The following is a 24,083-nucleotide window of genomic DNA, read 5'->3' as shown; positions in this document are numbered from 1 at the left end:
ATGACAAAAAAAAATTAATGTTGCGTCAAGAGTAACTAACTTCGATAGGCTGAGCCCCCAACATGTTTCATAATTCTACATCTACTGACAACCCACCTCTCCTAGTGTTTGTGTTCTCTTTCTTGCACATGCCTTGCTTCGTATTTTAAATTACTTTGAATTTATATTTATGCATTGCTGCTTAACAAATATCAATTTTAGTTTATTATTCGCTTAAAATTAGAAATATACAAACTCTGATTATAGTCAAAGTCTCTCTAGACTCGACACTTGAACTTATCTTTTTAATATTACTTTTACAAATTGATATACTTGTCAAGAAGTTAACACATATGTTAAAAAAGAATGTATTAATATTGTTAAATATCAAGTAATGCACAAATTATTATTATGTTACAAAAAGAGTTGATAATAATTTTTTATATTAATGCTAAATAAAAGTAAAAATAATATTTTTTTAAACTAAAATATGTTAAACAAAATTTAATAAAAATAGAATTTATTTTTAAAATAATATTGCATATATAATAATTATGTAAGTTTAGTTGATATATTTAAATTACGATAAAAGATTAAAAAATAAAAATTGCAAGATTAAATTAAATCAAATTATAAAAGATTAATTTGGTTTAGTTTAAATTTAATTTTATATTTAAATCAAATCAAAACGAACCACATGTTTGATTCCAATAACTTTTTGTCTAAAAATCAAATTAATCCTTAATAGGAAACACCAGTTTGTAAACTTGCCCAATAATATGTTTCAAAAACGAATTTGTTAACTAATTCCCCAACAATTTTTCTACGAACTAGACAACCATATAGATAATCCAATATTTTAATCATTCAAGTCAAAGTCGGTATGCCCCTTCAACACAATTTAATTTACTATTATATGTAGTACTTTTTTTTTCTTTAAGAAGCGAATAATTTATTCCATTAACGTCCACGGCTCCCCAATAATAATATTGTAATTGATTAGGACATAACTTCATTGATTAAGGCTCTAATTTTTTTCTAATGAAAAAGTTAAAAGGGTATAGTTAGACAATGAAAATCCTCACGCAGCATGCCAACCCCAGTTACACCTATTGTTATAAGGTGCTGTCATATCCAAATGGAATAGACTTTTCAACTGTATACCGTGTGTTGTATTGTATAGTAGTAGTTTTCTTAGTTTTTGCGAGAAATTTGAAAGGGACATAAAGATGAGAGAAATTTTCTTCATCTTCCTTTAAAATATTGTAATTTGATCTTACAAAACATTTTCTATTTATTATTAATTATAAATATATCACCTATTCAAATATTTTCTTTTCTAATTTAACTTGGGTAACAAAAAAAAAAAAATCAATTTCAGTTAGTCCTGCTCTTCCTTATGGGAATGGCCAATAGTTGAATAATTTAACTTAGAAGTAAAGAATAATTTTCTACAATGACATCTAAACTGTATTAAAAGCCAACAGTTGACAAAATAAATGACTTGGTTTTGTTTGAACTAGGCCAAACAAACAAGTAAAATCCTCAAAACTGACTTCCAAGATTGACCAGAAAACTACCTCAATGGAATACATAGATGATCTCATCAACTTATGCCTTAAACTGCTAAATTTCCCAAAAGTCCTTCAAAAATAAGAACTCAATATTTACTTTTTTCGGACCAATTTAGACCGAGATGAGGAGGAGGAGGAGGATTCAGCAATGTCTAGAGAAGTGTCTGAATATTGCAATGCTTGATTCAAGGATTCCACTATCTGACTCATGGAGGGTCTATCTTCTGGATTCTTCTTCAAGCAGCTATCAGCCAACTTGGCTATTTTGCGAGCTGCAGGAAGAGAATACTGGTTTCTGAGACGAGGGTCCATTATGATGACGAATCGGCTGGTGTCAGCAGGGTATTGTTTGACCCAATCTAGAAGCTTTTGTTCTGCTGTGGGACGGTTTCTTTCCAATGACCTCCTTCCTGTGAGGATCTCATATAGTACTACACCAAAACTCCACATGTCACTCTGAACTTTCAGGTGGCCCGTTTCAATGTACTCTGGTGCAGCATAACCCTGTGTTCCAACTACCTGGTAACAATTGGAATACAAAAATAGAAGAATAAATAATTGGTGTAAATAAACTCATGATTTCATAACTTCTATAATTGTTGTAATGAACAGATTGGACAATGTCTTAAAAGAACGGTGTGTGACCACAATTTTGACTACAATATAAAGGTTTATGGGGGTGTCTCAGGCCACAATTGTGGTCGCATGGGCTGTATTTGTCCACAATTTCTCGCAAAATCAAAAAACGCGACGAAACTCTGACCACGGCCACAATTTAAAACCTTGGATGGGATCATAGCAATGTTGCTAAATTCACAACTAAAGGGATTGGCCATGGTTAAATCATGAAAGTGGCTTTAGGAGTGGTGCATTATAGTAATGTATGCATGTGAAGTCCCTATGATTAGGTGCTTAAAAATATGAAAGAGACATTAAGTAGCAATTGAGAATATGTATGTGGCATGAACTTACCGCAGTAGATACATGAGTCTGATCACCCTGAGGTCCTTCTCTAGCTAGACCGAAATCTGAGAGCTTTGGGTGGAAATCCGCATCTAATAGAACGTTTGAAGATTTGAAATCTCGGTAGATCACCTTCCCAACATAAAAATGAAAAGGATTACCAACCAAAATTGGTATTCAAATTTCAAATACACAATTGAAGTTAACATAGGAAAATGCTAAATAAAAAATGACATGCACTAAAGCTAATTAATGATATATATATATATATATATATATATATATATATATATATATATGTATGTATGTATATGTATATACGGCAACAATTTCGTTTCAACTTCTGGAAAGTATGAACCTATGAGGTACCTGAATTTCCAGTCCCTCATGTAGATAAGCTAATCCTTGTGCAGCACCAAGCATGATCTCCAATCTTGTTTTCCAAGGCAGGGTTGGCAATTTTTTGTTGAAAAGGTGATCCTCCAAGCTCCTGTTGGGCATGAACTCATACACTAACAGCCGTTGGATTCCTCTTTCTCCATCCACAGAGCAGTATCCCAAAAGTTTAACCAAATTTGGGTGATTAACAATGCCGAGAAATTGAACCTCAGCAAGCCATTCTTTATGACCCTTTACAACAAAAGAGAACAACCATAAGATTGCAGGTATATTTTGACAATTCAGTGACAAACAAAAATAACAATGCCAAGAATTTGATGTGCTTCTGGATCATTTAAATCATACGCAGAAATGTAATAGTGAATAACTTCCGACATTTCTCATGCCCATTGAACAGAACTGTAAATTAGCCACTTAAGTAACTATCAATTATGGATCCCAAAGCATGAAATGTTTCCTTCACGAGATCAAAGTACTGGAAGACAAACAAACAATGAATACTATTTACCCGCGATCAATAAAATAAGCTTCACAATGGTCCAAAAGCAACAGTAACGATCATAGGAGCAGGAAATTTTCATCAAACAACTCCCAATGATTAATTTACGTTTATTTAACCGCAAAAAAGAAGAGAAATTGAAGAGGGAAAAAAAAGAAGCAAAACAAGTATATCATATATTACCTCCGTCCCTACTAATAAGACACAGTTGATTAATTTACGTTTATTAAGAAAGTTAATTAATTTAGTTTTTAAAATTAAATTTGTCAATAATTATACTCCAATCTTTAACTTTCCAAGAGTAATATTTTTTCAAATTTATCCTTAACTTTATTGACAACCTACTCATCTTCTTCAATCATCATAAGACGGAAAAAAAGACAATTTATGAAGTTTCAGTAAAAAAAAAAAAAATTAATAGAAGAGAAATAAAATGAAGTCTTATAACAGGGACAAAAAAATTTGTTGGGTATGTCTGTCTTATTATAAATAGGGACGGACGGAGTATATACCTGGAAGCCACGAGTGTTGAGCCTTTTGATAGCAACTGGAATTGGATCACCTTGGCCATCAAGTTGCGCAATGGATCCTTTATACACACTCCCGAAACCCCCTTCTCCAAGCTTGAGCATCCTATTGAAACCGTTGGTGGCATCTCTCAGCTCCTGCAAAGTGAAAACTCTGAAGCTGTGCTCTTTCTCTCTGTACAAGTCCTTCACGCTCTTCGGTGAAGACACTGAGCCGGTGGAGTTTGCGGCGCGGTTCACGGCGGGGGTTTTCTTCTTGTGCAGTTCCGGGGCGGATTTGCTCTTCTCCTTAAAGAAGAAACACTTCATTTTGCAACCATGAAATCAAGTTGCAACAACAACAAGGTGGAGAGAAACTCAGAGGGAAAAGCAATTAATTGGATAGAGAACAAGAGAGAGATGATTAAGTTGATGACCCAGATGAGAAAAATGGGACCTTGAATATATTTGTAGGGGGTAGTGAATTGTGAGGAACAGAGAAAGATGAAGAGAGAGAAGAGTTTTACGTTTCCATGAAGTGAAAGAAATATAAATTGAATGGGAACCCTTAAGAAGAAGAAGAAGGTGGTGTGAAAGTGAAAGATAATCAATCACAATTTCACAGTTTCACATAGCCGCGTGTGGGAAGAGAGAGAGAGTTGGAGAACAAAGACCAAAAGAAAACCAAGATGACCTTTCAAAGGTGTGAGCTGGATGGAGTATGTTGCTTTCACTGTTCACGAATATGTAGTAATATTTTTTCTGTTTCGTATAAAAAATATTTAATTATTTTTATTTATATTTTTTATAATATTAATTATATAACTAAAATAATTAATTATAATAAAATTAATTTTATAAAATTATTATTGTCTTTTATTAATTTATTGTTTTTTTCTTGATCTATATAAAAATAATTTAAGATTATAATTATAATAAGCATGAATAAGTATTTACTTATCCAAATCTTAATATCTCCAATAATTAGATTTTTTTTTCTCTTTTAAATTATAGGGATCTTTCACCGAGACAATTTTGTTCAAGTTAAAATGAAATGACTGTGACAATAAAATAAAATAAATATAATTATGACTTGAATTTGAGATTACTTATTATATTAAAATAATTTTATACAGTTTGATTCACCGTTGGATAGGGTTTTATCTTTTCTTGATATATGTATATATTTTTAAAAATAATTAAAATATACTGAAAGTATAAATTTGTTTTATATTAGTATAATCTAATAATAAATTATTAAATTATTTATTTTTATATTAATTACTTAAAAAGGTATATCTAAAAAAAATTATATTTTCTGTAAAAAAAATATTTTTTGAATAATTAACTCAACAAAACCTCTATACAGATAATGTATTCAAAGTAAACATTTTTCCAACCTTAATTACGAATAAGGGAATATGTTTCATACATAAAATTTGAATTACAAATCCAGATTTTATTCATTGTTCCACATATATTATTTGAAGCATAGAGTTTCCCTTATACTTCATTTCAATAAATAATTATTTTTTTTATTATTTAATGAAATTAAAGTAAATAATTTTCTTTAAAACGATTAAAAATTTCTTTTTAAATTAAAAATTTTCTTTATTGTCCTCCTTTCTTAAATTTTTTTCTTTAAATTAAGAATGAGTTAGGTTCTATTTGTATTGTGCAACGTTGAACAGGTGTGATTTTCAACGGCAGCGGTTGAATGGTGCACAACTTTCTATATACATGATGAATGAGAGCGATAATTTTTGGTTGCTTGGACATGGGAGAATCAATTTTGCATTTATATAAACGAAATCTGTGTGCATATTTGATACCGATATATAAATAAAAATAATTAAATTTATATTAATTAAGAAAATTAGTTTATATTATTTAATTTTAATAATATTAATTAAAAAAATAAGGTTATTTTTAAAATATTATTCATTAAAATTTGATATCATAAATAAAAAGAAATTATTGAAAATAAAATTAAAATTAAATGAAAAATATTTTAAAAATAATAACATTAAATAAGATAAAATTAATTAGATTTACTTATATTATTTAAGTTCCAAATATAAGATTATAAGACTATTTTTGAAAAATTATATTAGGAATCATAGTATTAAATAGGATAAATTTAATTAAATTTATTTATATTATTTAAGTTTTTTTAGGGTTATATATAATTCCAGAGAAAACATCACTTAAATTTAGATAAAATAACAAAATGGTGATAGACTCACACACAGGTTCTATTCAGGAAGTAGGGCATTGAAATTTTCATAGTATTATGGATGCCACGAGTGACTTTATTAGTAGAATTCAACTTCAACTATTTTATTATTTAAAAAACATTTGTGGATAGCAGCTGCACTGTTGGAGAATCAGTAAACAACATTTTCTGCCGCATAATAGTAGAGCATTATTAATGTTAACATTTTCAATTAATTGATTTATAAGAGTGAGTATATACTGCAAATTGCAATCTAAAACATAAATCCCATTGTTTTACTCTTTTTTTTAATAATTTTGATAATTGTTAGGGCAAATAAATTTGATATTAATTCTCTTTTAGCTATAAAGGGTGATACTATGCGAATTGATTTGGAATCATGTTATGAGGAAAGCTAACCAGGTAAGGGATGGCTTGGCAAAGCATGTGTTGGATCATTGGGATAGTTATCATGTGCTTGAGTTTGCCCCTAGCTGGGTGCTGTAAGAGTTTATTCAACTCACACTTTGTGTCCTAAGAGGCTTTTAGTCCTCCTTTAATATATTTCAAAAAATAATATTGCATACGATATTTAAAAATTACATATAATGAATTTTACATTATTAATGAACTAGTAAATAATACTACTTCCATTAAGTGTTATATTTTAAAAAAATTCAAAATAAGTATGATATTTGACTTTTTTTAAGTAACATTAATTTTTTTTCACAAATATTTCTAATAAATGTTATTTTAGATTTTAAATTTAATATTAATACCATTTTCTTTCGTCTATTTATTTAATAAGGTTAGTTTTATAAAATATCAATCTCTTTTATCATTTATTAGTTTTTCTTGTATAAAACAACCTAAAATAGACGGAAAAAATATTAATTTTGTAAAATTAAAATTAATATTAATGTTAGTTTTACCTTTTTATTGGTCTTCTTTCCATCTTGCTATACATGGACTTTTTTGTTTTACGAAGTTCCATCAAACTGAATTTTGGATGATCAGTTTGTACAAAATTAAGTTTTCAATATTTTTAAATAATTTTATAAAATAGTAATAAACAAAATATACATACTTTACTATTATTAATATTTACCAGTTTTTAATAATTAAGAAAATATTCCATTGTAGAATGATTCACGTTCAAAATAATAACAAAATTTGCTGGATTTTTTTTTTCACTTTTCAAGAATGCCGTGCACCTAAAAATAGCAAAGCCTTAGTATTCAGTCAGACAGCCATTGTTACGCTTTTTATTATTATTAAGGAATCATAGAGTATTTGATAGGCTTTTTGACGTCCTTATATATAACTGAACTTTTCGAGATATTTTTCTTTCATACGCGCATATAAATAAATAAATAAATAAAATACTAAATACGCAATATTTTTATATTAATAATACAAACATTAATTACATAAAAAAATCATTTTTAACTCCTTAATTTATACATTTAGTACACAAGATACAACAATTGTGTTGATGTTAAAAATTTATTTCGAGATTTCTAAGAGTTGAAACAAATTATCAATTTTTCCATTAAAGACATTTTTACTTTCAATGAGGTGTTGCTAGCAAAGTGGAAGTGAGCTTTCTTTCACCAAAAATATTTACTTTGGTGTAGAGAGGGTGGAGGTGGTTAGAGAGGTGTGAAGGGTCAATATATGTTTATTTAGAGAAGGGATTTGAAAAGCCTTTTTAGGGGGGAGGGAACTCGAGTTGTTGGTTTAATGAGAGGGAGATATGGGGAGTGGGAGTGGGAAACCCTATTAGCTTTTGGCATGACACTTGGGCGGGTGGAGAAACATTGGCACAAAAATATGAAAGGATATTCCTAATTAAACTCCAATTAAAAAAGATGATGTTTTGGTAACATGGGGTAGTGGGTGTATAGGTCATAGGTTTGGTCATTAAATTGGATAAGGTGTTGGTTTGCTTGGGAGGAAAATCTGGTTCAAGAATTTATGCAAGATATAAATAGGATGCAAATATTTTTTGATGAACTGGAAAGATGGATATGATCAGATGACTCCTCAGGCTCATGCAAGATATAAAGAGTATATTAAATATATAACTTAATATTCTATAACATATAATAGTATTAATTTAACAAAAAAATCCCGTGCTAAACTTTAAACCAATACTTAAATTCTGGTAACAAGATGAATGCTCGCAATTTCCAGTTCAATGACAAAGTAACGAGAGAAAAAAAAAAAAACAGATTCAATAAATTGGCTAATTTTATGTCTACCAAAATAGAAATAGACATAAATTAAATTTAAACATGACCTTATTATATTAACAAAACAGCACAAATCTATTCCATTTTATTGTACATTGAACCCCTCCGCTGTAGTTCCATTAGTTATGATAAATTCAATGTTACTTTTGGAGGTTAACAGTAAAAACCTAAAAGTAATAAAATTGTTAGACATTAATGGTTGGACACTTGAGTCTTTTAATTATGATTTGGGTTCAATTTTTGGCTTGACATGAAATCCCAACTAAAATACTACTTTACTCTAAAATGAACCAACATGGTGGGAGAAGATTAATTGGGTGTCAAATAAGAAATCCAAGATACCTCTTATTAAAAAAAATAAAAACTCGAAGGAAAAAAAGTCCCATCTAATTATTTATTTTGGTAGCCTTTTCTCATTATTAATGAAACTTTGCGTACTAGTCGTTAATTATTCGTGGAGAAAACAATTATGTTTCTCCAAAAATTTGGTTGAAATATTGTAAAATAATTTTTATATTATAAGTTTGAGTTTTTAATAGACTTTTTTATTATAGTTTTTTTTTCTCTTTGTAACATGTTACTTTGATGTTATTTAGCATTTTTTAATATTTTAAAAATTTACAGATTATTAAAAAAAATATTTTACTTTTGCACTGATATTTCTTTTTTTATAATTAAATATTCTTTTGTGCTAAAGTTTTAAATTCTCAAGTTTAAATTTTAATTATTTTTAAACTTTTGATCTTAAATCTTAACTATTTATACTTTAAATTTACTCTTTTCTATGTAAATTTAACTACTCAATTTTTTCACTCAAAATAAAAATTACTCATTTAATACAAAGAACACTTGTTGATACTGAAACAAATAGTTACCTGAATAGTTTGTTCAATCACTAAGTAGCTATGTAATTAATGTAGGTTACCTACAGAAATAGAATGATTTATACAAATACTATGTGTGTTTGTTTGGCGTCAGGTATATATGTTAATACTTAATTGGACGTCAAAATTTGGAAAAAAAGATGTACCGACAGTGGCAAATCTAACATCCGATAGTGGGAGAAAATTATTTTAAAAAACAAATCTAAGATATAAAAATGAGAAAATGATTCGGTATGAAAAAATAAGTGTAGAATATAAAATTTTAAAATAAATATTTATGATTTTATTAGAATAAGAGACTGTAGTTTGCTTACTCTCAAATGATAATAAGTTAGGGAGTTCAAACACATAAAATTAAGGATATAAAATATAAAATTTTAAGAAAAATACACATGAATTATTAAAATAACAGGATACATTTGTCTATCTTCAATCAGTCTGTGTCCGTACTGATGTTTGCCTTCACGTTTCATATACCCTTTAACATTACAAAAGGAATAAACATATGTTGAAGCAACAAATGGTAGCTTCTCTTGGACATGGATCCAATTCTTTTTGTTCTTACATTAGAAACATCAGGTTAAAGTAATCTTTTCACTTTTTCCTCTTCTTCTTTTTTCCTTTTTATTCATCCAAATCTTTTTATTCAAAAACATATCTAATTCATTTTATTCAAAAACAGCATGTGAAAAAAAAATGTAGTCAAGCACATTAAGAATAAGGGCGTTATTCCTGAGAAGTTTTCATACCAAAAAAGATTTATGATGAAGAATATGATGACATATTCCACATGGGTTGTAGGATCTGCTTGGTATTTAGTATGAAAACCCAGGGACTAAAGAAAAGGGACTTCAACGGAAAGAACCATTTAGGACCTGCACAATTTTCTATCAATACTATATTTTAGTAATTAAATTAATAATTAATAAAAGTATAATTATAAATATATATTATATTTTTAATTAAACTATTATACATATATAATAGGTGGGAGTATGGAGCAGATTGGATCCTATAATAAGTACTTATATCCTCACTCATCTCCCCTAACATTTGTAGATAAATATGACTATGGATCCATTTTGATCGAATGGGTATTAATCCTAGCTATTTGTGAATTTTTTGCATATAAACTCAGAATGTGGGATGTTGTTTCATGCACTCTTACTTTTGTTTCCTTTACTTATGATATTTCGAAAAGTCTATTCTAAAATATAAATTTGCATTTAGGAATCATGTTTTTGAAATGTAATAGGAAATACAAGAAATAATAGTAGAAATACAGAAAACAATTGCGAAGAATGTGGTTAGAGTTACCATCCCAATCGTATTAGGTTCCGAGAATATTACAGCTACCAAAAATGTAAGATTATATCACTTCATCTTTATTGCCAGCTTGAAACAACAACTAGCTCAATCACGAGTAGTTGGCACATGAATAAACACTCTTTACACGGTAAAATTTTTTGTCACCGTCTCTCCAAGAAAAAAGTTGTCCAACTCATGACCCCAAATGGACCACAGTCCACGGTCTCTAGTCCCTACAAGGATCCTCAGTCAACGTGGAAAATTACCATATACCTCTCAAAAAGTCATCCTAGGAGCCACTTTTCTTTAGTCCCTGCGTCGCCAATCATGGGGTAACGGGATCTCAACCAATATAAAATTATTTGTAAATTAAAACAACATAAACATGTGCTTATATTATAAATTGATAATACTCATGATACCAGGTAGATTTTAAGAACTGAAGGTTTACAGTAAAAGCGAGCGTATATTACAAAATTGACAACAAATAATCTCAGAGGGCTCTTTTGTTTGGCTTTCCCTATGATTCGATAGACGGAACCTATTTAGAAAAATGGTTCAGAAAAAATCAAATGTGCATGCTTAGAGACCCACGTTCTATATCATGCCTCAGGCCAACCAACCCTTCTCTTTTATGTAATAACAAACTCAATTGTTGGCAACCCTGTTTCTAGCAACAGCAGCAGCCAATGTCATCACCATCAAACCAAAGAGCATCAAATCAATTTGATGAAGTCATAAACATGTTCATTTTAATCTCTAGTGTCCCCAACGCATTTGTCATAAGCTCATCAGTCATCACTATGTTCATTTTAATTCCTCAATTGTGACTCCAAAGCAGTCTTCGGTTCTGAACTGGAGGAGCTAGTCCTGGAATGTCGCGAATGTCCTTGTTGTCTGGGTGCACAAGCTGAAATTTTGAAAAAGTTATTACAGTAAGTCATAATAATCCGAGCACTATCAGAAGATTTAATCAGTAAAAATAAACAGCTTGGCAATACGTAGCAAAGGCAGCTTCCAGAGCTTAGTTCTACTATGCTGTAAAACGAAACCTTATTACACAAGAAAAATGGCATTTATAACTGTCACATTCATAACTATATTCGATTTTTAGAACTTTCTTTCACCATCTGTTAAAAACCCCGAGGATATGTTCGTTTAAAATTTACAATGCCACTGGCATTTCGGAGGATGAAGTACGAAACTCCTTTCAAATAAAGTGCACTGGGACTAGTTTTTTTTTTTTTTTTTTTGCACTGTAGTGGTAAAAACAATCTTTTCCAAACATACTTCAAATAGATTTTGAGAGTAATTTCTTATGATAATTGTGACATGGCTGCATGGATCAATAACAAAAAAATGAACCTTGCATGACATCAAAAATACAAAAACTATGAAGCTATAGATCTGTAGAAAGGCATCAAAACCTGTATCCAGTGAAGACTTGGAAATGGAAATTTTGTTTTTCATGGTTAATCAATAAATACATATATTATGCTCAGTAAGCAACATAAATTTTAACATACTGTCAAGGAATTTCTACCATAAGAAAAAAAAATCACTTGGACCAATAAATTCACCTAGAAATACAACAACAATAGAGGATAAGAGTTCTGAACCAAACCATAAGAATTAAAAAGTAAACTTCTTGTACCTTTACAATAATGATTGCAATTACTCCAATGACGATAAGGAAAAGAAGCGCCATTATACACTTGTCAGTAGCAACCTATTACAAAAACACCTTTAAGTTAGATGAATGGTTCACAACTATTAACTATATTGCAATGGAATGATGTGGATTCTGTAGAAATCGACCTGCCTACCAATTTCCTTGACCAATTTAGAGGCTTTCTTCATAGAGAAATGGATTGAATCCAGCTCATTGACAACTCTACTCATTTGTTCTGTCTAGACATAGAAGAGTGTACCCTTAGTTCACATGGCAAATTCAAGCTTTTTTTCTCAGTTGATTCTGAGGTGTGGGACTAGGCATAAGATTCATACCTGAGCCTTAAGAGCTGCTGCAGTATCTGTACCAACATTTATTGTGTCTTGAACTACCTATTAATGCAAAGGGATACACAGCAATAAACTTTCTGTTAGCAAAATTTCCCTTTTTAACCAGAAGGGCAGCAAAAGTTAAATGTCCAGAAATCTTCAAATTAAACATCATCTAGAATGTTTCATTTCCCTTTCACAACTTCCAAAGGGCATGGGACAGAGAGTTCAATTGGAGCCATAACGTTAGTTACACATGAAATTCACATCTTTTCTATGTCAAATCCAACAATGTACGTGGATAACTTCGCTAATTGCTACACTTGGTCTAAGATACGTCATATAAAACCTTACAGCATCTTAAAGACAAAAAAGATATGCTTCTTTTGAACATGAAAAATGATTAATATTCTTTCTCCCCCACACTTTTTCTTCTTTCGTTTCATTGATCTTGTGATTTTACAATACCCTGAAGAACCAGAAGAATTCAAACAGAGAAGATGATAAAGAAAATGTGAATGGACAAAAGCAAGATTCAAGGCATAATGTCAATTTAAGACACCCAACAAATTCAGAATGCATATGTCAATTAAATTGAGAAAGAACATGTAGTGAAGATATTATAGGAAGCAAAATACCGAGCAAGTATCACATAAACATAAACAATAGGAAACAAACAAGACCACAGCAGGACAGAAAATAAGAACACAAAAGAAAGATGTAACAATGACTTAGTGTCCCAGTATTTTTCATAACTTTCTTCTAGTTATAAAGAAACATGTGGAACCTAGTCATTTCAATTTTCACTCTGGGTTCCTTTACTTCCTTGGACTAGAAAAATCAATAACAAACTATAAACAAATTTGTTGAACACTGCATATTTTAAAAGAAGTAATACTCAAGAAATAAGCCAACCTTTTTCCCCCTTTCAATGGCTTGATCTGTCTCATCCATCATCCGATTCCCATGATCCATTAGCTGTTCATTTGTCATTGCTGTAATAAGTCATAAATGGTCTACATTAACCACACCGGTAAAAAACTTAATTCTATTTGGTCATGCTATGAAATCCACAACAGCTTGTTTTTTATTTTACTTTCTTTATAAAAATGTTTTTGACGCTTTTTAGCTATGAAGCACCGACACCGACACGGACATCGGACACGACACGGACACAGACACGTGGACACCTGTAATGTCCAAAATGTAGGACACGGACACGGCTATATATATATATATATAAATTAAATAAAATAAAATTACATAAAATTAAATATGAGTGATATGCATAAAAGATCTAAATTAAAAATCAAGATTTATATATTCATCATCATCTAAAAAGAACTTTTCCTATGATAATGAGTCACAAAAAAATACTAAAAGACCTCATTATACAATTTGTACGCTTTGTTTCTTTACAAAAAAAAATTATAAAGCAAGATGATGAATTAGCAACTTCAAGTCTTCAAGAATTCCACAAACTAGCAATCATCATTGAAAAAGACACTTTCTAACTCTGGTTCATCTAAAGACAAACTAGCAATTTCAAGAATACCACAATCATTAAGTGATCCAAAATCATCTCTGGCTACATCCCACATTTTAGTTTCCTCTTGATGATATTGTGGAGTATTCCTTGAGAGAAGTCGTAAGTTGCTATGAACAAATACTAAATCTTCAGCTCTATGTGGTGCCATCTTGTTTCTCTTTAAAGAATGGATGAATGAATATGTACTCCAATTCCTTTCACAACATGAAGATGAACAAGGTTGCGCAAGTAGCTTAAGGGCAACCTTTTGAAGTATTGGAGCATTAATGCCATGAACTAGCCACCAAGCTTTTGGATCCATTTGACCTCTATCATTTAAAGAATCAAGATCATCAAAACCTTCTCTTCCATCCGAGAAGTTGGCAAACTCAATATTCACTTTCCTCCTTACATCCATATCAAGAAAGAACCTCTTGAAGCATTTTAATCTTTCACGAGTGAGTTCCAAGTCTTGATGTGGAGGAACTCGATTAGAATCTTCACTTATCCATTCATGACTATAATATCTATAAGTAAAAAGAAATATATACATGATTAAAATTTATGTAATTCTAAAAAAAAAGGTAAGTAAAAAAGTATAGAGTTAATTACCTTGGATTTAAGGAATGAGCTAAACAATGGAGAGGAGTGCTACTCTTAGTCCAACGGTCAATTAATATGGAGTGCACTACCTCATAAAAGGTTGATCCTTCACTCTCCTACTTTCTCTCATATTGATATATGACATTCTTTACCTTTTCAATCATTGAATCCCACATTTCATATACTAGATGGAGAGATGAAGCTTCTGTATCAGTTCTTCTAAGAACATCATAGATAGGGCTAGTGAAAGAAAGAATATAATCAACCTTATCCCACCATTTATCATCCAACAAAGTATCTTTTACAAATTTAGCCTTTGCAACATCATCTTCCTTATAAGAAGACCATTGGTCACTAATGACCATCTCTTGGAGTCCTTTCTTCAATTGCTTGAATCTCTTGAGCATTACAATAGTGGAGGAAAATCTTGTTGGAGCAATGGATAGTAATTTCAATGAATTGAAAATTGATAGTCTCATAGAGTGACTCATGACAAAATTTTTCACAAACATTGCATCATCCGCAATTTGGGTGATCCAAGAACATTCTTCATAAATAACATTGTTTTTTTTTCTGTATTCTTGGCTGCACATATGTTCTTCAAAGCAAGATTTAATGTGTGGACAACACATGGAGTCCAATAGATGGAAGGAAACTCAGCCTCAATTATTAAACCTGTTGCTTTATAAACGACTACATTATCCGTCACTATTTGCACAACATTTGAGTGACCAACCTCCATAATTACCTCCCTCGTAAGTTTGGCAATGAAATCATTGTCTTTGATCTCATTTGAACAATCGATGGCCTTTAAAAACATAGGTTCACTCTCTGTGACAGCCATGAAATTAATAAGAGATCTTCTTTGCGGGTCACTCCATCCATCACTAACAATGCTCACACCCTTCTGGCTCCATGCATTTTTAATTGGTTGTAACAAGTTCTCCACATGTCTCCTCTCATTTTGAAGTAATGTTGTCCTTAATTTATTATAACCTGGAGGTTGGTAACCACTAATCTGATTGTTGGCGGCATAGGCAAACGCCTTCCTATAATGAGGATTTCTTGCTAAATGAAAAGGCAGCCCCGAAGAGTAAAACATCCTAGCAATTTCATGATCAAGTGTCTCTCTAGCTTGCAAATTAAAGGCGTTTTCTACAATTGATGTCTTTCTCTTTTTTGGATCAACACCAAGAGTGTTTGTATCCATTTGGTGTTGAGTAGAAACCGGAGGCAATGATACAAATTTTGTTTTTGACTTCTCCACCCTTAATGTTGCCTCATTGTTTATCTTCTTTAAATCTATAAGTCTGTCAATTGTTACCTTTTGACAAACTCTAACTCCCTTTCCAGTCATCTTCAACAAGTGTGCCCTCACTCTAGTGTAAGATCCATTAAAGGTAAAATCACAAATATTGCATTTTATCTCATAATTTCCACCACCACCTACACTTTTTATCTTTGTAACATAGGTCCATAAAGGTTTGGTATCATCATCTTGTTCTTTAGCTTGACTAGGACTAGAAGCACTCATCTCTACAACAATTTAAAAAAATTAAAAATCAATGTAAACAATTTCTAAGTAAAAAACAAACAACAAAAGCAATTTCTAATCAATGTTGTTCTTGTCTTATTGGCCATGTTGTAGCTTAATTTTATTCAAAATAGGACTATTCAAAATAATTTTAGTTTTTGTAAATTATATTTGTTTTATTTTTTATTTTTAAACAATTTAGATACTTTTTTAGCAAATAATTTTTTTAAGAATAAATAAGAAAATAAAAAAATCACAAAACTCAAGGCTTTATTTTTTATTTGCTAACAAGCTACAATAAAATAATAAAAGTTAAGGTAGGGGAAACTGAATAGTATATTTCAATTGATGCCCCACACCTACTTGGACTTGTATAATAATAATCTTTGTGTTGTACTTTAAAGCTCCATTATTATTTGTGTTTTTATTTTCCATCTTCATTTATTATTTTTAATATTTTCTGTATAATTTTTTTAAAACCAAAAAACAGATTTAAACTAATGTGACAATTTTATAATTAAAAAGTAAATAAAAAAATAAAAACACAAGTAAACCCTTAAAATTTTAATTGAAGAAAAAGTAAAATTTCAATCCTACAAAAATATGTTAACATCCACCCATTTATTTTATTTAGAAAATATGATAATTGTTGTAAAGTGCTTGAGGCCACTTTTAAACGTTTGATTCAAATGGCACAACTTTTATTTAGAAAATATGATCATTGCTGTAACGTGCTTGAGGGCTGAGGCTACCTTTGAATTGAATTATTAAGATAACGCTAATAAAATGAAAAAGAATGATAAAAGAGGAACGTATTTACTATCTTCATAATTTATATCAAATGGCACAACAAAACAAAAAACTATCTAAATAAAATAATAAAAATAAACTCTCTTGTAACCAGTGCACATGGCATTGGGTATTGGGTACCACTGCACATGGAAAGAGAAAGGGAGAGAATACCATAAAATCAGAAACCATACAGCACAAAAGCATCAATTGAAATTAGAAATTTAGAAACCATAAAACCAGGCAAAAGCATCAATGGAACGGGGAAACAACAGAGGCTAGAGAGAAAACTCAGAAACATGGAGGCGATGGAGCAGATGAGATCATGAGAAAACTCAGAAAAGAAAGAAGGGCTTACCTGCAAAGGGGGAAACGGAGGCGGCGACGTGGAGGTTCGCTTGCGGCAAAGAGAAGACGTGATTTTCGTTTTAGGTAAGTATTTTTTAAATAAATAATAAAATATTTGGTTGGGCCGCGTTTGGACGCGCGTGTCCACTTTTTGGGCCGCGTCCGATCACGCGTTTTCTGCATCCAGCCGTGTCCGGCGACAGCGGCGGCAACGGACACCGCGTCGCACCGGAGTCGCACCCGTTTGTGTGTCCAGTGTGTCTCCGACGCGGGACGCGGCACTTCGGCGGCGTGTCCGTGCTTCATAGCTTTTTAGGCAGTTGACCAAAATATAGATGTGCTTTTTTGTGACAGAAAAGGCAAGAAAATATGCCATTAAAAGAGCAGCAAGAAATTAGTGCTTCTCTTGGGAAACAAAAGTACAAGCAAAAATGGTTGGGACATTTCTTTCTAATTATGCTTTCTATCAAAGCTTTGGAAAAACATTTATCAAAAAATGAAAAAGATCAAAGCAGGGCCAGACAGGAACAGAAAACATCTTCAGCCTAGAATAAGAACTATAAATATGTATTGGTTGACAAATCATATACTAAGGCTGTTCTATCAAGAATGTCCCAGTAAGTAAAACAAAAACAATTATTGACTTCCATTTATTTGACTGCAGAAAACGAGTTTAGAATTAAGATACATGAATACCAGCACAACCGATTATGAAGAAATCAGTATGCTTACAGGATGCTAGCAAGCCATTTTCTTCTGTGTAACCTTCATTGGGCCCCTCAAAGAGTTCAATTCGTTTATTCTCAATATTTGTAGCATACCTGCATTGCAATACAACACATTCAGTAATCGGTCAATGATATCAAGGAAAACATCCCACTCGTGCAAGAACATAATGATTTTGATTTGATGATAATTGACATGTTAAGGAAGCTGAAGGTATATAATACAAGCAAGAAATATCCACCCCTGACAAACAGGCAAAGATCGATAACTAATATGATGTTTTCACTTACTGCTTTTTCAAACCAACATATGAGTTCAACTCTTTGATCTGCAAAAATAATGGAAAATGCTTGTTAGTAAGGTTGATATGGAAACCAATAAACCTTAAAATATGAAGCAGCAGCAATTGAGATATCAACGGAGAAAACATCTATAAACATCTCACCATTGACTGCTTTTTCTCATTCAACATTTTGTTGGTTTCTCTATCAAAGCTATTCTCCAATGTTTTGACTTCTTTATCGAACTCCTTAATAAGCCTGCAAAATTAGATCCAACCAAACACACACTCGAGTTAGCAGTGACGGCAAAACCTCAAATCCGAGGTACGCTTCCAATGCCAAATGCTGTTCAGGAAGATCACATAACCAGGCTTTGAAACACAGATCAAAATCGCACACCATACAAAGGTTTCTGGTGACAAATTTTCATTACAGATCTGAAAATGGTGACACACGTTGACCAACCTACAAAACGAACAATCTACGGCTCTCTTGCACGTAATTTGCACCAATGGGACACAAAAACGCAATATCAATACGTGATTCATGAACAACAACATCGAAACTCGTTTATAATTTTGTTAAAATAAAATGTGGGATGTGAAAGGTGAGAATTACCGTTTACATTCTCGCAATTTCTCGGTGAGGTCTTCCAACTGCCTGGTCTGTCTATTGGAATCCTTAATTTTCTCCAACTTCTGAAATCCATTTCTGCAACCAACAACATTACACCGATCAGAAAACAACAACGTAGGAATGGAACATGAAAACGAAATGAATGAGAAGAAGAAGGTGAAGATTCTGACGATAGGGCGCGGAAATTGTCGGCGATGTGTCCGTCGATCTCGGCCAGGTCCTCGCTGATCGCCGACAACTGATCCATGTTCTCGAGGCGAGATCTGAGGCGGAGGGGTTGTTTGGATGACACAGAGGAATGCGGGTTAGATTTTGCGTTGGTACCAAACAGCGCGCTGCTGCTGCTGCTGCTGCGGCATTTGGTTTGGGTGAGAAGGATCTTCTTCCTGCACAGTTACTTACGGGGAACAAACCAAAAACATTGGGTCGTTTTCTCTTCTTCCCTCTTATTCCCTCGATTCGTGATTCGTGATTCGTGATTCGTGATTTTTTAATTTTTTTTACAGCAACAACTTTGTGAGTTGTTTTTTTCTAATTATTTTCTAATAATTGTTTTGTTAACGTGTTCTGTCACCTGTGATTGGTTCATTGCTGTTATTGCGGTGGGGGTGTTGATAAGGCTGGTTGTTGTTGTTGGGACATAAAAAAAAAATATATATATATATATATATATATATATATATATATATAAGTATTGGTTTTTGTCTTTATAGTCATTTTATAAATTAATTTTTATTTTATTGAAATGTAAAAAATAGTCATATCTTTATATTTGTTGTTCAAGTAAGTTTCTATTGTTAAAATTTAATTTACACTATTAGTCATGTGTTCATGTGACAAGTCTTTGTTGTCCCCGTAAATAAATCCATGTGACAAGAGATAACCAAGGAGAAAAGGATGCATCGCTGTTGCATTGGCTCCGAGACCTTGAGGTATGAATGTTTTTCAAACTATTTAGTTAATTTATCCATCATTGCATTTGTTAACAATACCATTCAAATGAAAAGTGTTCCGTTTGTTCAATATGCTCAGTAACGAGAGAAAAAGAAGTCCTTGTCCAAGGATTTTTTTTATTTCTTATGATGCTAAGCTGTTGTTGTTAGCTTGCTCTTTCATGTTTCTAGTCTGAAAGGTTGCAGCAGTATGTGCTAAGCAATTCATAGCTCTTTTCCATTGCAGAACAACTCTTAGTAGTCTCCATTTCTTGTTCAAAATCAAGGGCCACATACTATGAAGCACGGACACGCCGCCGAAGTGCCGCGTCCCGCGTCGGAGACACACTGGACACACAAACGGGTGCGACTCCGGTGCGACGCGGTGTCCGTTGCCGCCGCTGTCGCCGGACACGGCTGGATGCAGAAAACGCGTGATCGGACGCGGCCCAAAAAGTGGACACGCGCGTCCAAACGCGGTCCAACCAAATATTTTATTATTTATTTAAAAAATACTTACCTAAAACGAAAATCACGTCTTCTCTTTGCCGCAAGCGAACCTCCACGTCGCCGCCTCCGTTTCCCCCTTTGCAGGTAAGCCCTTCTTTCTTTTCTGAGTTTTCTCATGATCTCATCTGCTCCATCGCCTCCATGTTTCTGAGTTTTCTCTCTAGCCTCTGTTGTTTCCCCGTTCCATTGATGCTTTTGCCTGGTTTTATGGTTTCTAAATTTCTAATTTCAATTGATGCTTTTGTGCTGTATGGTTTCTGATTTTATGGTATTCTCTCCCTTTCTCTTTCCATGTGCAGTGGTACCCAATACCCAATGCCATGTGCACTGGTTACAAGAGAGTTTATTTTTATTATTTTATTTAGATAGTTTTTTGTTTTGTTGTGCCATTTGATATAAATTATGAAGATAGTAAATACGTTCCTCTTTTATCATTCTTTTTCATTTTATTAGCGTTATCTTAATAATTCAATTCAAAGGTAGCCTCAGCCCTCAAGCACGTTACAGCAATGATCATATTTTCTAAATAAAAGTTGTGCCATTTGAATCAAACGTTTAAAAGTGGCCTCAAGCACTTTACAACAATTATCATATTTTCTAAATAAAATAAATGGGTGGATGTTAACATATTTTTGTAGGATTGAAATTTTACTTTTTCTTCAATTAAAATTTTAAGGGTTTACTTGTGTTTTTATTTTTTTATTTACTTTTTAATTATAAAATTGTCACATTAGTTTAAATCTGTTTTTTGGTTTTAAAAAAATTATACAGAAAATATTAAAAATAATAAATGAAGATGGAAAATAAAAACACAAATAATAATGGAGCTTTAAAGTACAACACAAAGATTATTATTATACAAGTCCAAGTAGGTGTGGGGCATCAATTGAAATATACTATTCAGTTTCCCCTACCTTAACTTTTATTATTTTATTGTAGCTTGTTAGCAAATAAAAAATAAAGCCTTGAGTTTTGTGATTTTTTTATTTTCTTATTTATTCTTAAAAAAATTATTTGCTAAAAAAGTATCTAAATTGTTTAAAAATAAAAAATAAAACAAATATAATTTACAAAAACTAAAATTATTTTGAATAGTCCTATTTTGAATAAAATTAAGCTACAACATGGCCAATAAGACAAGAACAACATTGATTAGAAATTGCTTTTGTTGTTTGTTTTTTACTTAGAAATTGTTTACATTGATTTTTAATTTTTTTAAATTGTTGTAGAGATGAGTGCTTCTAGTCCTAGTCAAGCTAAAGAACAAGATGATGATACCAAACCTTTATGGACCTATGTTACAAAGATAAAAAGTGTAGGTGGTGGTGGAAATTATGAGATAAAATGCAATATTTGTGATTTTACCTTTAATGGATCTTACACTAGAGTGAGGGCACACTTGTTGAAGATGACTGGAAAGGGAGTTAGAGTTTGTCAAAAGGTAACAATTGACAGACTTATAGATTTAAAGAAGATAAACAATGAGGCAACATTAAGGGTGGAGAAGTCAAAAACAAAATTTGTATCATTGCCTCCGGTTTCTACTCAACACCAAATGGATACAAACACTCTTGGTGTTGATCCAAAAAAGAGAAAGACATCAATTGTAGAAAACGCCTTTAATTTGCAAGCTAGAGAGACACTTGATCATGAAATTGCTAGGATGTTTTACTCTTCGGGGCTGCCTTTTCATTTAGCAAGAAATCCTCATTATAGGAAGGCGTTTGCCTATGCCGCCAACAATCAGATTAGTGGTTACCAACCTCCAGGTTATAATAAATTAAGGACAACATTACTTCAAAATGAGAGGAGACATGTGGAGAACTTGTTACAACCAATTAAAAATGCATGGAGCCAGAAGGGTGTGAGCATTGTTAGTGATGGATGGAGTGACCCGCAAAGAAGATCTCTTATTAATTTCATGGCTGTCACAGAGAGTGAACCTATGTTTTTAAAGGCCATCGATTGTTCAAATGAGATCAAAGACAATGATTTCATTGCCAAACTTACGAGGGAGGTAATTATGGAGGTTGGTCACTCAAATGTTGTGCAAATAGTGACGGATAATGTAGTCGTTTATAAAGCAACAGGTTTAATAATTGAGGCTGAGTTTCCTTCCATCTATTGGACTCCATGTGTTGTCCACACATTAAATCTTGCTTTGAAGAACATATGTGCAGCCAAGAATACAGAAAAAAAAACAATGTTATTTATGAAGAATGTTCTTGGATCACCCAAATTGCGGATGATGCAATGTTTGTGAAAAATTTTGTCATGAGTCACTCTATGAGACTATCAATTTTCAATTCATTGAAATTACTATCCATTGCTCCAACAAGATTTTCCTCCACTATTGTAATGCTCAAGAGATTCAAGCAATTGAAGAAAGGACTCCAAGAGATGGTCATTAGTGACCAATGGTCTTCTTATAAGGAAGATGATGTTGCAAAGGCTAAATTTGTAAAAGATACTTTGTTGGATGATAAATGGTGGGATAAGGTTGATTATATTCTTTCTTTCACTAGCCCTATCTATGATGTTCTTAGAAGAACTGATACAGAAGCTTCATCTCTCCATCTAGTATATGAAATGTGGGATTCAATGATTGAAAAGGTAAAGAATGTCATATATCAATATGAGAGAAAGTAGGAGAGTGAAGGATCAACCTTTTATGAGGTAGTGCACTCCATATTAATTGACCGTTGGACTAAGAGTAGCACTCCTCTCCATTGTTTAGCTCATTCCTTAAATCCAAGGTAATTAACTCTATACTTTTTTACTTACCTTTTTTTTTAGAATTACATAAATTTTAATCATGTATATATTTCTTTTTACTTATAGATATTATAGTCATGAATGGATAAGTGAAGATTCTAATCGAGTTCCTCCACATCAAGACTTGGAACTCACTCGTGAAAGATTAAAATGCTTCAAGAGGTTCTTTCTTGATATGGATGTAAGGAGGAAAGTGAATATTGAGTTTGCCAACTTCTCGGATGGAAGAGAAGGTTTTGATGATCTTGATTCTTTAAATGATAGAGGTCAAATGGATCCAAAAGCTTGGTGGCTAGTTCATGGCATTAATGCTCCAATACTTCAAAAGGTTGCCCTTAAGCTACTTGCGCAACCTTGTTCATCTTCATGTTGTGAAAGGAATTGGAGTACATATTCATTCATCCATTCTTTAAAGAGAAACAAGATGGCACCACATAGAGCTGAAGATTTAGTATTTGTTCATAGCAACTTACGACTTCTCTCAAGGAATACTCCACAATATCATCAAGAGGAAACTAAAATGTGGGATGTAGCCAGAGATGATTTTGGATCACTTAATGATTGTGGTATTCTTGAAATTGCTAGTTTGTCTTTAGATGAACCAGAGTTAGAAAGTGTCTTTTTCAATGATGATTGCTAGTTTGTGGAATTCTTGAAGACTTGAAGTTGCTAATTCATCATCTTGCTTTATAATTTTTTTTTGTAAAGAAACAAAGCGTACAAATTGTATAATGAGGTCTTTTAGTATTTTTTTGTGACTCATTATCATAGGAAAAGTTCTTTTTAGATGATGATGAATATATAAATCTTGATTTTTAATTTAGATCTTTTATGCATA

The 24,083-nt window shown here is 31.9% G+C and overlaps 5 protein-coding genes across 7 annotated transcripts; 2 read left to right on the top strand and 3 right to left on the bottom strand.

The window, feature by feature from the left end:
- Window positions 1–1,646: 1,646 nt before the first annotated feature.
- Window positions 1,647–4,250, bottom strand: LOC100305403 (NAK-type protein kinase). The gene is made up of 4 exons (NM_001251752.1): window positions 3,927–4,250; window positions 2,886–3,146; window positions 2,526–2,648; window positions 1,647–2,072 (listed from the first exon to the last, which is right to left on the bottom strand). The coding sequence occupies exons 1-4, from the start codon at window positions 4,248–4,250 to the stop codon at window positions 1,647–1,649; spliced, it is 1,134 nt and encodes a 377-aa protein (NP_001238681.1).
- Window positions 4,251–10,643: 6,393 nt separating this feature from the next.
- LOC100796579 (novel plant SNARE 11-like) lies at window positions 10,644–19,516 on the bottom strand. Of its 3 annotated transcripts, none has more exons than NR_183197.1 (10): window positions 19,199–19,516; window positions 19,011–19,103; window positions 18,557–18,650; window positions 18,402–18,439; window positions 18,118–18,206; window positions 13,499–13,578; window positions 12,590–12,646; window positions 12,409–12,493; window positions 12,237–12,311; window positions 10,644–11,492 (listed from the first exon to the last, which is right to left on the bottom strand). NR_183197.1 is itself a non-coding variant. In NM_001319728.2 (10 exons), the coding sequence occupies exons 1-10, from the start codon at window positions 19,273–19,275 to the stop codon at window positions 11,403–11,405; spliced, it is 786 nt and encodes a 261-aa protein (NP_001306657.1). In that variant the 5' UTR covers window positions 19,276–19,516; the 3' UTR covers window positions 10,644–11,402. The 3 variants fall into 3 exon arrangements, 1 of the variants encoding a protein (NP_001306657.1); NR_183196.1 differs by having other exon boundaries at window positions 12,401–12,489; NM_001319728.2 differs by having other exon boundaries at window positions 12,401–12,493.
- On the bottom strand, window positions 13,958–18,060 carry LOC102664891 (uncharacterized). The gene is made up of 3 exons (XM_006579595.4): window positions 17,396–18,060; window positions 14,724–16,250; window positions 13,958–14,638 (listed from the first exon to the last, which is right to left on the bottom strand). The coding sequence occupies exon 2, from the start codon at window positions 16,246–16,248 to the stop codon at window positions 15,217–15,219; it is 1,032 nt and encodes a 343-aa protein (XP_006579658.1). The 5' UTR covers window positions 16,249–16,250; window positions 17,396–18,060; the 3' UTR covers window positions 13,958–14,638; window positions 14,724–15,216.
- A 721-nt stretch (window positions 19,517–20,237) lies between the features above and the next one.
- LOC106798712 (uncharacterized) lies at window positions 20,238–23,992 on the top strand. The gene is made up of 3 exons (XM_041015344.1): window positions 20,238–20,554; window positions 21,700–23,226; window positions 23,312–23,992. The coding sequence occupies exon 2, from the start codon at window positions 21,702–21,704 to the stop codon at window positions 22,731–22,733; it is 1,032 nt and encodes a 343-aa protein (XP_040871278.1). The 5' UTR covers window positions 20,238–20,554; window positions 21,700–21,701; the 3' UTR covers window positions 22,734–23,226; window positions 23,312–23,992.
- Window positions 22,871–23,885, top strand: LOC113001647 (uncharacterized). The gene is made up of 2 exons (XM_026128542.1): window positions 22,871–23,115; window positions 23,312–23,885. The coding sequence occupies exons 1-2, from the start codon at window positions 22,871–22,873 to the stop codon at window positions 23,883–23,885; spliced, it is 819 nt and encodes a 272-aa protein (XP_025984327.1).
- Window positions 23,993–24,083: the final 91 nt, after the last annotated feature.

Source organism: Glycine max, chromosome 5, assembly GCF_000004515.6.
Source record: "Glycine max cultivar Williams 82 chromosome 5, Glycine_max_v4.0, whole genome shotgun sequence".
Lineage (NCBI taxonomy): Eukaryota > Viridiplantae > Streptophyta > Magnoliopsida > Fabales > Fabaceae > Glycine > Glycine max.
Note: the sequence above shows the minus strand (reverse complement) of the source record. Positions and strands in the feature narration are given on the sequence as shown.

Coding starts and splice junctions, on each gene's coding strand:
- LOC100305403 (NM_001251752.1), bottom strand. CDS start 4,250: ATGAAGTGTTTCTTCTTTAAGGAGAAGAGCAAATCCGCCCCGGAACTG. Junction 3,147..3,926: donor TCAACACTCGTGGCTTCCAG/GTATATACTCCG, acceptor TTTGTTGTAAAG/GGTCATAAAGAATGGCTTGC. Junction 2,073..2,525: donor AGACTCATGTATCTACTGCG/GTAAGTTCATGC, acceptor AATTGTTACCAG/GTAGTTGGAACACAGGGTTA.
- LOC102664891 (XM_006579595.4), bottom strand. CDS start 16,248: ATGAGTGCTTCTAGTCCTAGTCAAGCTAAAGAACAAGATGATGATACC.
- LOC100796579 (NM_001319728.2), bottom strand. CDS start 19,275: ATGGATCAGTTGTCGGCGATCAGCGAGGACCTGGCCGAGATCGACGGA. Junction 13,579..18,117: donor AAATGGCTTGCTAGCATCCT/GTAAGCATACTG, acceptor GACTTATTACAG/CAATGACAAATGAACAGCTA. Junction 11,493..12,236: donor TTGCAATCATTATTGTAAAG/GTACAAGAAGTT, acceptor TCAAAATTTCAG/CTTGTGCACCCAGACAACAA.
- LOC106798712 (XM_041015344.1), top strand. CDS start 21,702: ATGAGTGCTTCTAGTCCTAGTCAAGCTAAAGAACAAGATGATGATACC.
- LOC113001647 (XM_026128542.1), top strand. CDS start 22,871: ATGGTCATTAGTGACCAATGGTCTTCTTATAAGGAAGATGATGTTGCA. Junction 23,116..23,311: donor ATATATCAATATGAGAGAAA/GTAGGAGAGTGA, acceptor TTTTACTTATAG/ATATTATAGTCATGAATGGA.